The sequence below is a fragment of the Alosa alosa genome, chromosome 16, assembly GCF_017589495.1.
Source record: "Alosa alosa isolate M-15738 ecotype Scorff River chromosome 16, AALO_Geno_1.1, whole genome shotgun sequence".
Taxonomy (NCBI): Eukaryota; Metazoa; Chordata; class Actinopteri; order Clupeiformes; family Clupeidae; genus Alosa; species Alosa alosa.
This window is the reverse complement of record NC_063204.1, coordinates 23,163,860-23,176,671: the sequence shown is the minus strand read 5'-3', so window position 1 is coordinate 23,176,671 and position 12,812 is coordinate 23,163,860. Positions and strand designations below refer to the sequence as shown.

At 44.9% G+C, this 12,812-nt stretch overlaps 1 protein-coding gene across 6 annotated transcripts in view; it reads left to right on the top strand.

The window, feature by feature from the left end:
• The window catches only part of dpp6a (dipeptidyl-peptidase 6a), a 216,438-nt gene that overhangs the window by 143,861 nt on the left and 59,765 nt on the right, over positions 1-12,812 (top strand). For all 6 annotated transcript variants that reach the window (XM_048267223.1, XM_048267222.1, XM_048267224.1 and 3 more), the window contains one exon: positions 3,409-3,523. In XM_048267223.1, the coding sequence (XP_048123180.1) occupies positions 3,409-3,523 (115 nt within the window). The remainder of the gene's footprint in view (positions 1-3,408; positions 3,524-12,812) is intronic.

Here is a 12,812-nt window from a genome sequence, read left to right as displayed (position 1 = left end):
GATGATGTTTATCCCCCACAATGGGCGTTGTTATCTGACACACCTCACTCTCCCATTTCTCCCTTTGCTATTGTTCAGTGGAGAATGGAGCCCACAAGCCCGGTTAAGAGTATACTCTGCTGCAGCCAGCAAAATGCGCTCACAAACAATGTCTTGTTACCTTGTAAAAAAATCAACATTTTATTGGCTTGGCAGGCATAGAACTGATGTGAGAGTATTGGTTTTTTGTGGAATCTTCCCCTTGAACATCCCTAAAATAGATCGTTCCAGAGCTCCAAGGTTGCAGCAATCATTTGTACATCCCCATCTTTTCCAGGTTGCATGTAGGACCCAGGTTGCACAAAGCATACTAAGGCACAGTCATATTGCATGTAGAATACCGAAATGTACGTCCATTGACACTTTTTAGCCAAGACACACATAGGGTTGCAGTTTGGAGAAAATATCTAATTGTGATTTTTTTTTTTTGATGGATACCGCAATTGCGATTTGATTTGTTTTGAAAGGCAAGCTTCGATTCAGTATTCCCATTTTGTCTAGTTGTGCTGCTTCTGATTGATGAGCATGTCCAGTGCATAAGAAGCATAGCACTCCTGTTAGGTGAGGTTCACACAAGAAGGAAGACATGAATATAAAAATCCTAGATGTGACAAGCTTAGCTATTGGGACAGAGTTACAAGCTACACGATTAATTGCAGCCTCTGCGATTAGCTAATTGCATTAGTTCAAAATGTGATTTTGATTAAAAATCGATTAATTGTGCAGCTCTAGTCGCACATAGCATACAAAGCCTTTTTTGGAGTCCGATGAGCTCCCTCCAAGTGATTTGTCCTCCATGACTAAAGCCTCGAGGAAGTGAAAGGCACTCGGTGTGCTTAGTGTATTTCAACAGGATTTCAATCATGTACCTAAAGCTCTCCTGAGCATTCAATTAGTTTGAGAGTTGCATTTCAGGTAGAAGTGAGAACCTGCTGCTACAGAAGGCATTTCTGACATTTTTTTTCCATCTCTCCCATTTATGCATGATGAACACTCCGTGCGTGCTAAAAAAAACGTTGGCAGGACTTCAGGTTTACAGTTCAGAAGAGGTACTGAGATATTGGGTTGCATCTGTGTGTGAGTGTGTGTGTGTGTGTGTGTTGGGGATTGTAGAGGCTGGAGGGCCCGCGTTTGCAAGGAGTGTTACTGTGGGAGTGACTGGTGGTGCTGATTGCCTCTGGTGGTGGGAGGTAATGGAGATGCTCCTGCCTGAGTGGCGCTCAGCTGGAGAGCCGCTCGGAGCCCATCACCCACCAGCCATCATCAGCACCACTGACTGACAGACTGGCTGACTGACATATCCTCCAGATAGTGTGTGAGAGACATGAAGATTTCATAGCATGCTTGGCTGTATTAGTCTGAGAGGAGACTGTACCAATTTGGGTAACAGAATAATTGGACGTGTCATGTTTAAGTCTCAGTGGTTTTATGGTTCGCTGTAGGCATCTGAAGAGACACTGTACCAATTTGTGTAACAGAAAAGTGTGTGTGTGTTTGTCTGTGTGTGTGTTTGATGTGGCAAGCTTTAAACTCAGGTATTCAGCCAGGAGCCATACTTTGGAGGCGATGTGGACATTCCTCTCATGAAGTGGTCCATCACTATGTTTTTGTGGGCATGTTGATGTGTAGGTGTGTGTATGAGTTTGTATCAATGTTGTGGCTATTTTTAGTCTACCTCGTTGTCATTCTGGAAGCACGCTTTGGTCCAGGAAGCATGAAAACTGGTGCTTCTCGACGGCAGAGAAAGTGTTTGTTTGTGTTCACGCACCACTGTGCCACTCGCCTGCCGTGGCTCGTCTTGCCTGAGTGATCTCGAGAAAGAGGAGGGCGAAACTCAAAGAGACTGAGCCCTAGACAGCGTGCTGGAAAAACCACACACAATCACACACATACATACAGTACACACACACACACACACACACACACACACACACACACACGGGCACACACACACACATATGGGCACACACACGGGCACACACATACATACAGTACACACACACACACACACACACACACATACACACACACACACGGGCACACACACACACGGGCACACACACACACATATGGGCACACACACGGGCACACACATGCATACAGTACACACACACACACACACACACACACACACACACACACACGGGCACACACACACACATATGGGCACACACACGGGCACACACAAACATTGCCGGATTGAAAGGAGGGGAATGGGAAGAGGGAGCGTGGCTATGGGAGCGTGGTTCCTCTCTAATGAGTCTTTGTAATGGCCACTCGCCTCTAAACAGGCCCCCGCGTGCGTTATCTCGCCGACTAATGATGTCTGCGGAGACTCAATTAGGGCCGGGGGACAAGGTCACTAAAAGCCCCGTCCATTTAGTGCTCTCCCCTCCATCATGCTCCACTCACAGACCCGGCTCTCTGCTCAGTGCGTACGCGTGCGTGCCTGCTGTCTTTATTTAACTTTAATTAAGACCGTAGCCACAGGTACCCGCAAGTCTGACCCCTACGGGTCACACCAGCTTCCTCATCAGTAAACTAATTACAAACTTGCATTCATCTCTCTGTCTTTCTCTCTCCTTCTGTTTTTCTCTCTATCCCTGTTCGGTCTCTCTCATGTCTGCCACATGCCTCATGTTTTTCTCATGTATGTGTTCTTCTCTGTGCATGTTGCTTTTGAAAATGCGCTATGAGGTCTCCTTTGATTTCTATTGCACATTTGTTATTTAAGCAAACAATGCACTTAAAGGCACTTTGGAGAGTCTATCATTGTCCTCACTATTAAGGTGCTTTCCATTTATTTATTTTTTTGTTATTTTTTTATACACTCCTCATTCTACTGAGCTCAAAGAGCCAAACACAGTGCCAAACAAGGCTCCCCACTGCCACTCTCCTCCACCCTCTGCAAGCATAGATCTCAGGCTTAAGAACTGAAGAGAAAAAGCAAAATCAATACTAAAATAGCATTTAATGACAATCACTCTCATTCGGTGTGTGGCCGATGTCCTTGGGCGAGTCAACAGGGCTGAAAGACATCCCTCCAATCTCTCAGGGGCTTGGGAGCAGCGGCTCTTCCTCGTCCGGCGCACGCGCGGCGTGTGAGTGATTGACGCTGGTGGCACTGACTCATTAGAAAAGCCATTTCCCTCCCAGCATATTCTTTATCTAGTGTTTCCAGTGGATGGCTGCCTGAGTGCCACACGTCTAACTGTCTGTTATTAAACTCTCTCTCTATCTCTTCCTCTCTCTTCCTCGCTTTCTCCAGCAATGAACTAAACCATTTTCCCGTCTCTTTTCTCCCCTGCCCACCTACCCCTCTCTTCCTCCCCCCTCTCTCCCCCCATCCCTCTCTTTCTCTCCTTTCAGGAGCTGGTAGGGAGTAACCCTCCGCAGAGGAACTGGAAGGGAATAGCGATTGCCCTGCTGGTCATTTTGGTCATCTGCTCCCTCATCGTCACGTCAGTCATCCTGCTGACCCCAGGTGGGGATGAAGATGCGCTTACACATGTTCGCATGCACAAACACACACACACACACACACACACACACACAGTCATGCACACACTACAGCCTCACATAACCTTCCAAAGGTCATCATTGAAATTCCTAAATGATCTGTCATGGGGCACTGAAATTCATACATTCGTATCACACACATCCACACACTCTTTCTTTCTCTCTCTCTCGTTCTTTCTTGCTTACACTCGCTCACACTTGCAATTTTCATCTGGTTAGCATTTATTTTACAGAACATGCTGTCAAGGTCATTTGTCCAGCAAGCTCACCCTCACTTGAGCATAAGAAGCAAAGCTGTTCCTTAACCATATGCCAAGCAAGCACTCAACTGCCCCTGGGCTATTAATGTTAAAGCATTTCACCAGGATTTTGACCTTCATAACCCACTTGACTAGATTTCTGTTATGCCTCATGATAGATTAATAGTCACTGGTGTTTGGTTTGTAGAATAAACGCTGATGTGCTGTGATGTGCAGGGATCCCCAGATCTATGACTCTGAGGGGTATCACAGTGTTTAACTTAATTACCAAGACTATAATCTGCTTTGCCTCTGTTTTGTGCCCTGTCAATGATAATTATAGCCTGTGGTCCCCATGGGAAGAGCGTTGGCTTTTTGCTTGAGACCTCAAAGAGTGCTCCATTTTGTCAGGGCATGTTTGCCTGTGATCAGAGCCGTTCCCTTACGCTTCTGACCTCGCTGTAGGGGCTGTTGTGGGTCTGTGTTGGCCGCTGCAACAGACAGCAGTGGATATTTCCATCCTCCACTGATCCCTAAGGGTATGCGTGACCCTGTTTAGCAGACCGCCATGTGTCTTTGCCTTGGATAATTTCCCCGGATTTTCCAGCCACATTTCTGTGACATTCAGATCAACCTGAAAGCCAAGGGCTCTCATTAATGTGCACCTACCACCCACACAGTTTGCCACCGCATCGCAGAGGTTGCTCAGGTTATCAGCGGGCTCTCAAGTCATCAATAAGAAATTCATTTCCTTGCCTTTACCTTCCTGCTTGTGATGCGCCTAAGGAGAGATTTGTATCAGATCGGTTTGATTAAAAACCCAACGGCTGAATCCGAAGCAAAATCTTCTCAGCTTCCTGGTAGTTTACACAGTGCGTTTGTACCTCTGATCCAGTCTGCACTTCGAAAAACAGTTGTTCCTCCACGTTTCTGTAATTAACTTACTGGTGCGTCAACAGGAGAGGACTAATTGTAGCGAGAGAGGAGTTTTACCGGAGCAACATAGATGTATAAACTTCAGATTTTATTTTAAAGTGTCAACATAAGATCTTATGCTGGCACTTTAAAATAAAATCTGAAGTTTATACATCTGTGTTGCTCCGGTAAAACTCATCTCTCTCACCAGTCTGCACTTCCTTACTGCGGAGTCATCCTCACGGAGTCAACCTGACATCATGACAGCGCCAGTGGAACAGGTGGAGCAGCCATTTTGTGCAATTTTCTTTACCCAGTCAAAAAGTCTGATTTGCCAGCAGCTGTCTCCCCGACTTTCTTGCGCTGTCACGTAGCTCTCTGCCGCAGGTGAGTTGCAGGGAGGTCAGCCAGGAGTGTGTGGCTGTGCTAGCAGCAGCAGCGTCGGTAAGGCTTCGTGCCAGTGAGGCAGACTCGAACAGGTGGCTCCTGCCAGTGCGTGTCCTGCCTTTAATCCTCCGCTGGTAAAGTGGAGGGGCTGCAGGCGCTTCGAGTAGTCCCCGCGGCGGTGCTCTCGACAGGCTCAGGCAAAGTGCCGCCTGGGTAGGGGAGTGGGGGGCTTGGCTGTCACAGCAGGCTGAGGGATTAATTGGCTGCTAGAGGTGGACTTCATTTGTGGGATTAGCGGAATTTAATTTGGAGGATGGCGAAGGGGATGAGTGGATCTTCTAACACCTCCCCGGCCATGCAGCTACACCCAGACACACACACACAGACACACACACACACACACCTCATTCCTAATTGACTTTCAGATTGTAATTGGTAAGACCTCTACCTGTGTCCAACACAGACTTTTGAAGTTACTTAATACTGTGGCCTATTGTAAGAGCTCTGATGTGTTACCTTTGATGTATTAGGTATTACGTCAGGCCTACAGCCAGCCATCATGAGCGTGTGATGGCTATTTCACTACTGTGTCATCAAACAAAATCAGGCAAGGGGAAAATATCAGATAAGACGAGGGAAAGGAGGACGTGTACTATATATCTCTATAAAGGCATTTGTGTCCCTTAACACCCTGATGGCACCCTTAGTTGTATTTCTTTTTCAATACCTTGAAGTACAGTTGATGAATGCTCTTTCGTCACGCTAAATGCCCCGGACAAGGGCTGACCTGGATCAATGTTGCCACTTTTTGTTTTATCAATCCTAACATTTCACCTTTCCACATCTCTCTCTCTCTCTCTCTTTCTCTCTCTCTCTCTCTCTCCCCCATGACAACCCTCCTCTTCATCCTGTAATAGATAGGTATGTGTGATGTGTGTTCAGCTCTCCAGAGAAACTGGGTCAGTTTTTTTATTTTTTTAATTTTTGCACTCTTTTTCTCCATGCTGAGGGGCGACAGCTGACTGACAGGGGTGACAGCTAATTGGTACCTGACTTTCGGGGGGGGGCTGCTGGTGTTACCTCATGTTTCAAGTCCTCCAGGAGCTCAAAGCCAACGCTGGCAAAAAAATATCTCAGTGCAAACCCAAAGATCATCTTGCGAGTGAAAAAAGGGGGCTCTGGGGTATATATTTGGATTCTGGCTACAGCCTACACACAGAGCAAAAGGCTCAGTTTAAATCATCTTAAAGGATGCATCATCTTTTTGTGCAGTATTTTCTACTCGTTATTGTTTTTTTTTTTTCATATTCAAGAGCACTAAAGAAATATGAAAACAGGGAAAAAATAAGTGTTTTTTTGTGGCTAAGAAAATTGGCAACACTAGAATCCTGTGTGATGGAATGTTTATGAAAGAGGAGAAAATACAGTGCACAAAAAAAAACGATGCAGAAAGGAAATAAATCTTTGATGTGTCCTCTCTTGCATTTGCCATTTAATTATTTTTACAGCTTCACACCAAAGAGCAGTGAGAAACAGCAATGGCACATCTCTCCACTTCCTGCCTGCCGTGCGTGCGCGTGCACACACACACACACATACACACACACACACACATACACACACACACACACACGCACACACGCACCTCACTGCACAGCCATCTATTACCAAAATAATGAGCAGGCTTACGCTGCAAAAGAGGAAGTCTTCATCTCCTCCTTTCATGTCCCATTAATTCCAATGAGGCTGACAAGTGTCTCCAAAAAATAAACTAAGCCTTTAAGGGAACAGAGAAGCAGATACATAAAAAACACAGCCCGGGGGTTGGCACGGGGGTTGACACGGGTGCCTGACTCCTGCCAGTCCAGTGTTTCCCCTAGAATTTTTTCCAGCAGCGGTGCTATTACTTTCTTTTACATTATTGGTTAAAAATGATAGAAGAAAAATGAAATGGCACAACCCAGAAAAAGATTATTTACAATTTATTTAAATTTGTCTTAATGGCAAAGGCCACACCCAATCTGCGAGCACTTAATTTTTCTGGGCTTTTCAAAGAACATCTCTAAGGCTCTTTGGTAATTGAATTGAATTGTTGGGGGGGCATTAATGCTGACACGCATGCACGTAGCCAGATGCTCTCCTTGTAGTCTATTTCTCAGTCCCAAAACAACAAACCCACGTATAAAAAAGTAAATACTCACTTTTCTTCTACATCACTCCCACAGTTACCATACAACTCACTCACAATTAACTCGAAAAGGACCTAGGCTACTTGATTGAAGTGCGACCGTTCGTCTCACCGTCAAGAGAACGCTGAAGTTATGAGAACACGTCTTTCTGATAAGAGAATGTAGGCTCCTATGTCTAATGCCGCAAACGTAGAAAAGGTCTGTTTGTGATAGCCTATTATAGCTAAGTGGACAGAATTTAGGCTATACGTATATGCCAACGAATGCTCATATTTCCTTTAACTATCAGAAAGTTTAAACAGGCCTAGACTGTGTTCGCCTAGCTTTCCCATGCAAACATTACATGTAGCCCTACGTTAACGTTACAAGTCTAGGCTACAATTAACGTTAAGACCATACACCTTGTAGCACATTGGTTTACTCTATTGCATTACTTACGTTTTAATAATTTGTCGTTGAATGTTGATGGAGGCTCATCTTTGGGAAATCAGCTCTCTGGATAAAATTGTCAACGGAGACAAGAGAGTTCTCAGAGTTGCTGACACGGGCGTAAATCCAATCAGCAGAAAGAACCGCATCACAACAGTTAAGTAGGCTAAATCGCAACAAACTTTTTTCCCCCCATGTTAAATTCATTTCGGTAATCATGAATTGGTTTCTTTTATTTGATGTAGGCTAGGAGAGGAGGATGCATGTTTTACATTAGTGTCAATGTGTCAAAGCAGGCTTTGGATCAGAGGAATTGCTCAAGCTTAACATATGGCATAGGCTACAAGCGAATTCACGGCATACAAACAGCTTCGTGATGAAATATAACTAATATCATGTTTTATTGTCACCAGGCCTATAAGTAGGCTATTTATTGTGTAACCTACAAGTGAACGATGACACCATAGGCTACACTGTGGCGGAGCAAGACCCCATCAGTCAGATAGCTAAACAATGTAACCGTGTTCAGAACGTAGGCTAGCCATGTGGGCTGCAGACTTGTCTTTGGGCTTGTCTTTGGGCTTGTAATCACCTGACACATCATGCCGCATATATGTCCTGAATAATGAGAGGCTAAGTGCGGATTTGATGCACTTAACTTACTCAAGACTTTCAGAAAACAATTTCGAGATGACGTTGGCCGTTGTGCTTTTACAGTGTGTTAAGTGAATCTCGTGATATTATGTTGCAGCGGCGCTGAAAATCCAGCGGCGCCGCTGTTAAATACACTGTAGGGGAAACACTGCAGTCTATGGGCATCCTGGCACTTCAGGCATGGGCCACGGGCCACCACACTTGCACCTCAGCCTGGACGAGCATTTGTTCCCTCTCTCTAGGCTCTTGCTATCAGTACAGCCTGCCCAGGATGCGTCCCCATTCTAGTGTTCCACAGGTCCATCCTCTTTCTGGTCAGACATCTTGCAAGAGAAAACACAGAGTGTAGAGGACTCAGAGTCTGATTGATTGGAGGCGGTGGTGGTCATGAGCGGTCTACACTGGATGGCCCTCGAGGCCTGTCATTTTTACCTTTCCATAAAGTCGTGTTTTGCACTCCGTTTAGGCCTGTGTTGAAAAGTGGTCAGTTGTTAGCTGGTCTAACAGAGATGGTCTGTCATGATTGAGAGGGATGATAATGCACCCAAGCCATTAGCTTGAGAGGCCTCTCCTCAGCTCAGTGTGTAATGTATAGAAAATAGTGGGTAAAGCTCTGACACACAGCAGTAAGAGGAGGAAAAACAGCATACCATCACACACACACACACACACACACACACACACACACACACACACACACACACACACACACTTTCACACACGCATGCATGGAGGGGCTCACAGTGCATCATGTTCCAATCTCCCTCAGATGCAGTCTGATTGGATTAAGGGCCATGTTTTCCTGTGTTAATGAGCCAGTTTCCCAGGAGTGGTGGCGAAGGGGAACATGTGTGGTGGAGCGCGCGTGTCAGCCAGCATCTGCTCACAGGCCACGCACAGCACGTGCTGTGAGTGAGTGTGTGTGTGAGTGTCTGTCTGTCTGTGTCTGTATCTGTGTGTGTGTCTGTTTTCTAGTGTTCTCAAAGAGTTTGTATGACGTACTGTATGAGGATGCGCATCAGTGAAGGTCAAGGCATGTACCTGGGGAATCAATAGCACCGAACAACCTGTTTTCTGCCCACAATCCTCTCCTCTTTGTGTGTGCAACTTACTGCTGAGGTTGTCTTTCACAGAGGATGGAGACTTACATCATGTGGGATGTGTGTGTGTTCGCCTTTTTTTTTTTTGTCAACCATTGTCAACTTTAAATACACTGTGTTTTCTGGTGTGTCAGATTCACACATAAAGCAGACACTCAGTGCCAGCCAGCCACAACAGGCAGCATATGTGAGTTAGGCCCCAATACCAACCAATCCTGGTGCAGACCTATCCACTGCACACACACACACACACACACACACACCACACACACACACACACATACTCACACACACAAGGCTTCATGTCTGCCTTTCGTCTGCTTGGCCTGTATGGGCAGCTTGGTGGTTATTCAATATTAGGATGTCCTCTGACTGTCAGACAACAACAGAGAGTGTGACTACATCACGCCCACACAAACAAGTTCAGTCACTGGGGCATTCACTTTAACAAGTGTCACACCCTGGCCTTCTCATCACAGAGGGATTGATGAGCCACGCTTGAAAATTGCACAAGACCGTTTAAGGGGAACAAGTCCCGAAAGTATTGATGTGGGCTGGTAAGAAGGTGTTGCTATTGATTTGGTCAATTGATCCTGAATACATTGTCCTGATCCTGAGTAAATTAACCTCAGAGTGAAGGTTAGTTAAGGAATCTGTTCGGCTGGCTGCTAGTGGTCAAGCCACGGCCTTGTCACTTTGGCACACAGGCTGACGTGGAGCCTCTTTTGGGTCCATTCTGAAATGAATTCAAGAGCTTAACTGTGAGGAAACATTGCTACAGTACTGCCCCAAAAGTAGTCTGTGGTGTTGGATTTATGCCCTATGTGGCTAATAGGAGATGGATGTTTTTTTTTGGCATCTAATATGCAAAGCATTAAACAAATAGCATTTTAACAACATTGTGCCCTAGATAATGAATGTTTTTTTTTTTTTTTTAAGGTATAGAACACATATTGTATATGCTTTATAACTGAATACTCCAAAATTACTACATTACTGTTATTTATATTTTGACATAATTTCTTTGATCTTCTAAAGGGATCCTCATGCTCTGTTGTCCATATCTAAATGGCAGGCGTTTGTCTGTAGTATGGTGCAGCAGGGCTCTCTTTGGAAACTACATGGCAAACTACATGGGAGGCTGACTGTGTGTTGTCTCTCAGCGTTATCTGGCCACTGGTCCATCTCACTGCTTTGAAATGCAGCCCTGTTTCCACCCCTCTCTCTCACATACACACACACACACACACACACACACACACACACACACACACACACACTCCCCTCAGTATCTCCTCCTGCAGGCTGCTCACCAGCTTCTCTCTCTTTTACTTTTTCTTTCTCTCTCACTTTCTTTCTCTCTCTCTGACTGACTCTATCTCTCCCTCCAAGAGGCGATTCAAAGCTGTTCACACAGCACGCCCACCAAAGCGTATCAGATGCTGCCTTTTCCTCTCTCTCCCCCTCCTCCTCCTCCTCCTCCCCTTCCTCCTCCTCCTCCTGCTGTTGCTTCTGCGGGTCTGCTCTTATGCATGTGGAATGAGTCATGCTGCAGACAGAGGGTTTGCGTGATGCTATCTGATGGATAGAATTAGGTCTAAATAAATTGGTTTTGCGCCGAGCGTCTAGTGTAAACGCATAAGCCCATTTCAATAATCGAATAGTCAATTGATGGTAAGAGGACCCGGAAGGACAGCTGATTGTTGTTGTGTTTTTGTTTGTTTGTTTATTTTTTGTCCAGCGGTAACTGTCTCCTAGGTGTTAAGTAGTGTCCCCCCTCCCCCTTCTGTTGCGGTCACCTCGACTCTGGAAAAAATATTGCACCCTCACACTAAACCAGCAATATAATATCCGTTAACAGGAGATGTGGAAATAGCGGGATTGTTTTTTTCCCCTCCCCTGGTTTCTGTCAAATATACTCAGTATTAAAAAAATGATTTGCAGAGGGAAGCCAAATGCAATTCCCACCTCGTAGTGTTAGAGGACTTTTAATATGAAGGCTGTCATGAAAGCCCCATTTCAATGCATGGAATTTCAAGGCATCCGCAGTCCTTCTCATGGTACCTGCTGTCAGTTTGGTCTCAGTTGTTGTGTTTACAGACCAATGAGTGAGGGTGTGCAACAGAACAGAGGTGTCATAAAGAGTAGAGAAAGGCAGCAAAGTCACTCAGGCGTCAGATTAGGATAATAGTGTTGGCCCCTGCTTGAGGCACATACAACTATGATCTCTTTCTCTCTCTCTCTCTCTCTCTCTCTCTCTCCCATTTGCTTGCTTGCTTGCTCAGTGTATGTATTTGTGTTTTCAGGGTACCAGCAGGAGTCTTAAAAGTATTAAAAAGTATTACATTTCATTTTCCTAAATTAAGGCCTTAAAAAGTATTGAATTTCACCTCAAAGTCTGGAATTTTTTCACGGAGGTCTTAATTTTTCAAATGATCAGTAGATTTAGTCTAATATATTCACGTAGCGTAGATCAGACAAGGATTAAAGTTCTCCGTCGTACGACGGATTTCCGTCAATTTGATTTTAGAAATGTCATATTTGAGATCGATGCAGATCCGGTAAGAAAAAAAAAAAATAGGAGGGGGGTCTATCACCTTTTCTTTTCCTTTTTTTAAAACTACAAATATTAGGTCCGATGAATGAATGTGTGTGATGGTAAATGTTTAAAGACCTAATAGTGTTCTTGAGAACTTTCTGTGTCTCAATCAGAGACCGCTCAAGAAGATACGTCAGCCATGAGTTTCGCTTTGTTTATATTGTAGCTACACGCAGCTTCTCATTGGCCTGGTGCGGTTGCAAAAAAAAAAAAAGAACACGTCTGGAGAACGGTCAAAGTTGGATTATAGTGACACCATCGAGACAGCTGATGAGGTTGCCCAATCCGATTAACTTTTTTGGATATGATATTGTGAGCTCTATGTGTGAAGTTGGAGGCTGTGTTCTTTCCGTGCATCAATGTAGACAATTTCTTACTATCGCAAACTCTTGTCAGGGGAGGTCATTCATTTTGGGTGTCACCTATGACTTGAACAGATAGCCTGCTGCCACCCGATGTAGCCTACTATTATTGTTAGTTTTTGATCAATGCAACTAACAGTATGTGTAAAGCGACGCAATATAAACCGTAGCCTATGCCTATCCCGTCTGTTTTTCACAATTTGCGACGGAAGGTTTTGACTGAGCATGTTAACATAAAATAATAATATCGCGAACTGTTGAGTAAAGGGGTCAGTCGTGTTTGTGACGCACAGACCACCTTGTAGCCTATTTTGCTTAGGCCTCATTTTAACGACAGTAGGTTGTGAGCGTATGTTGACAAAAAATAACCATGCAATTAA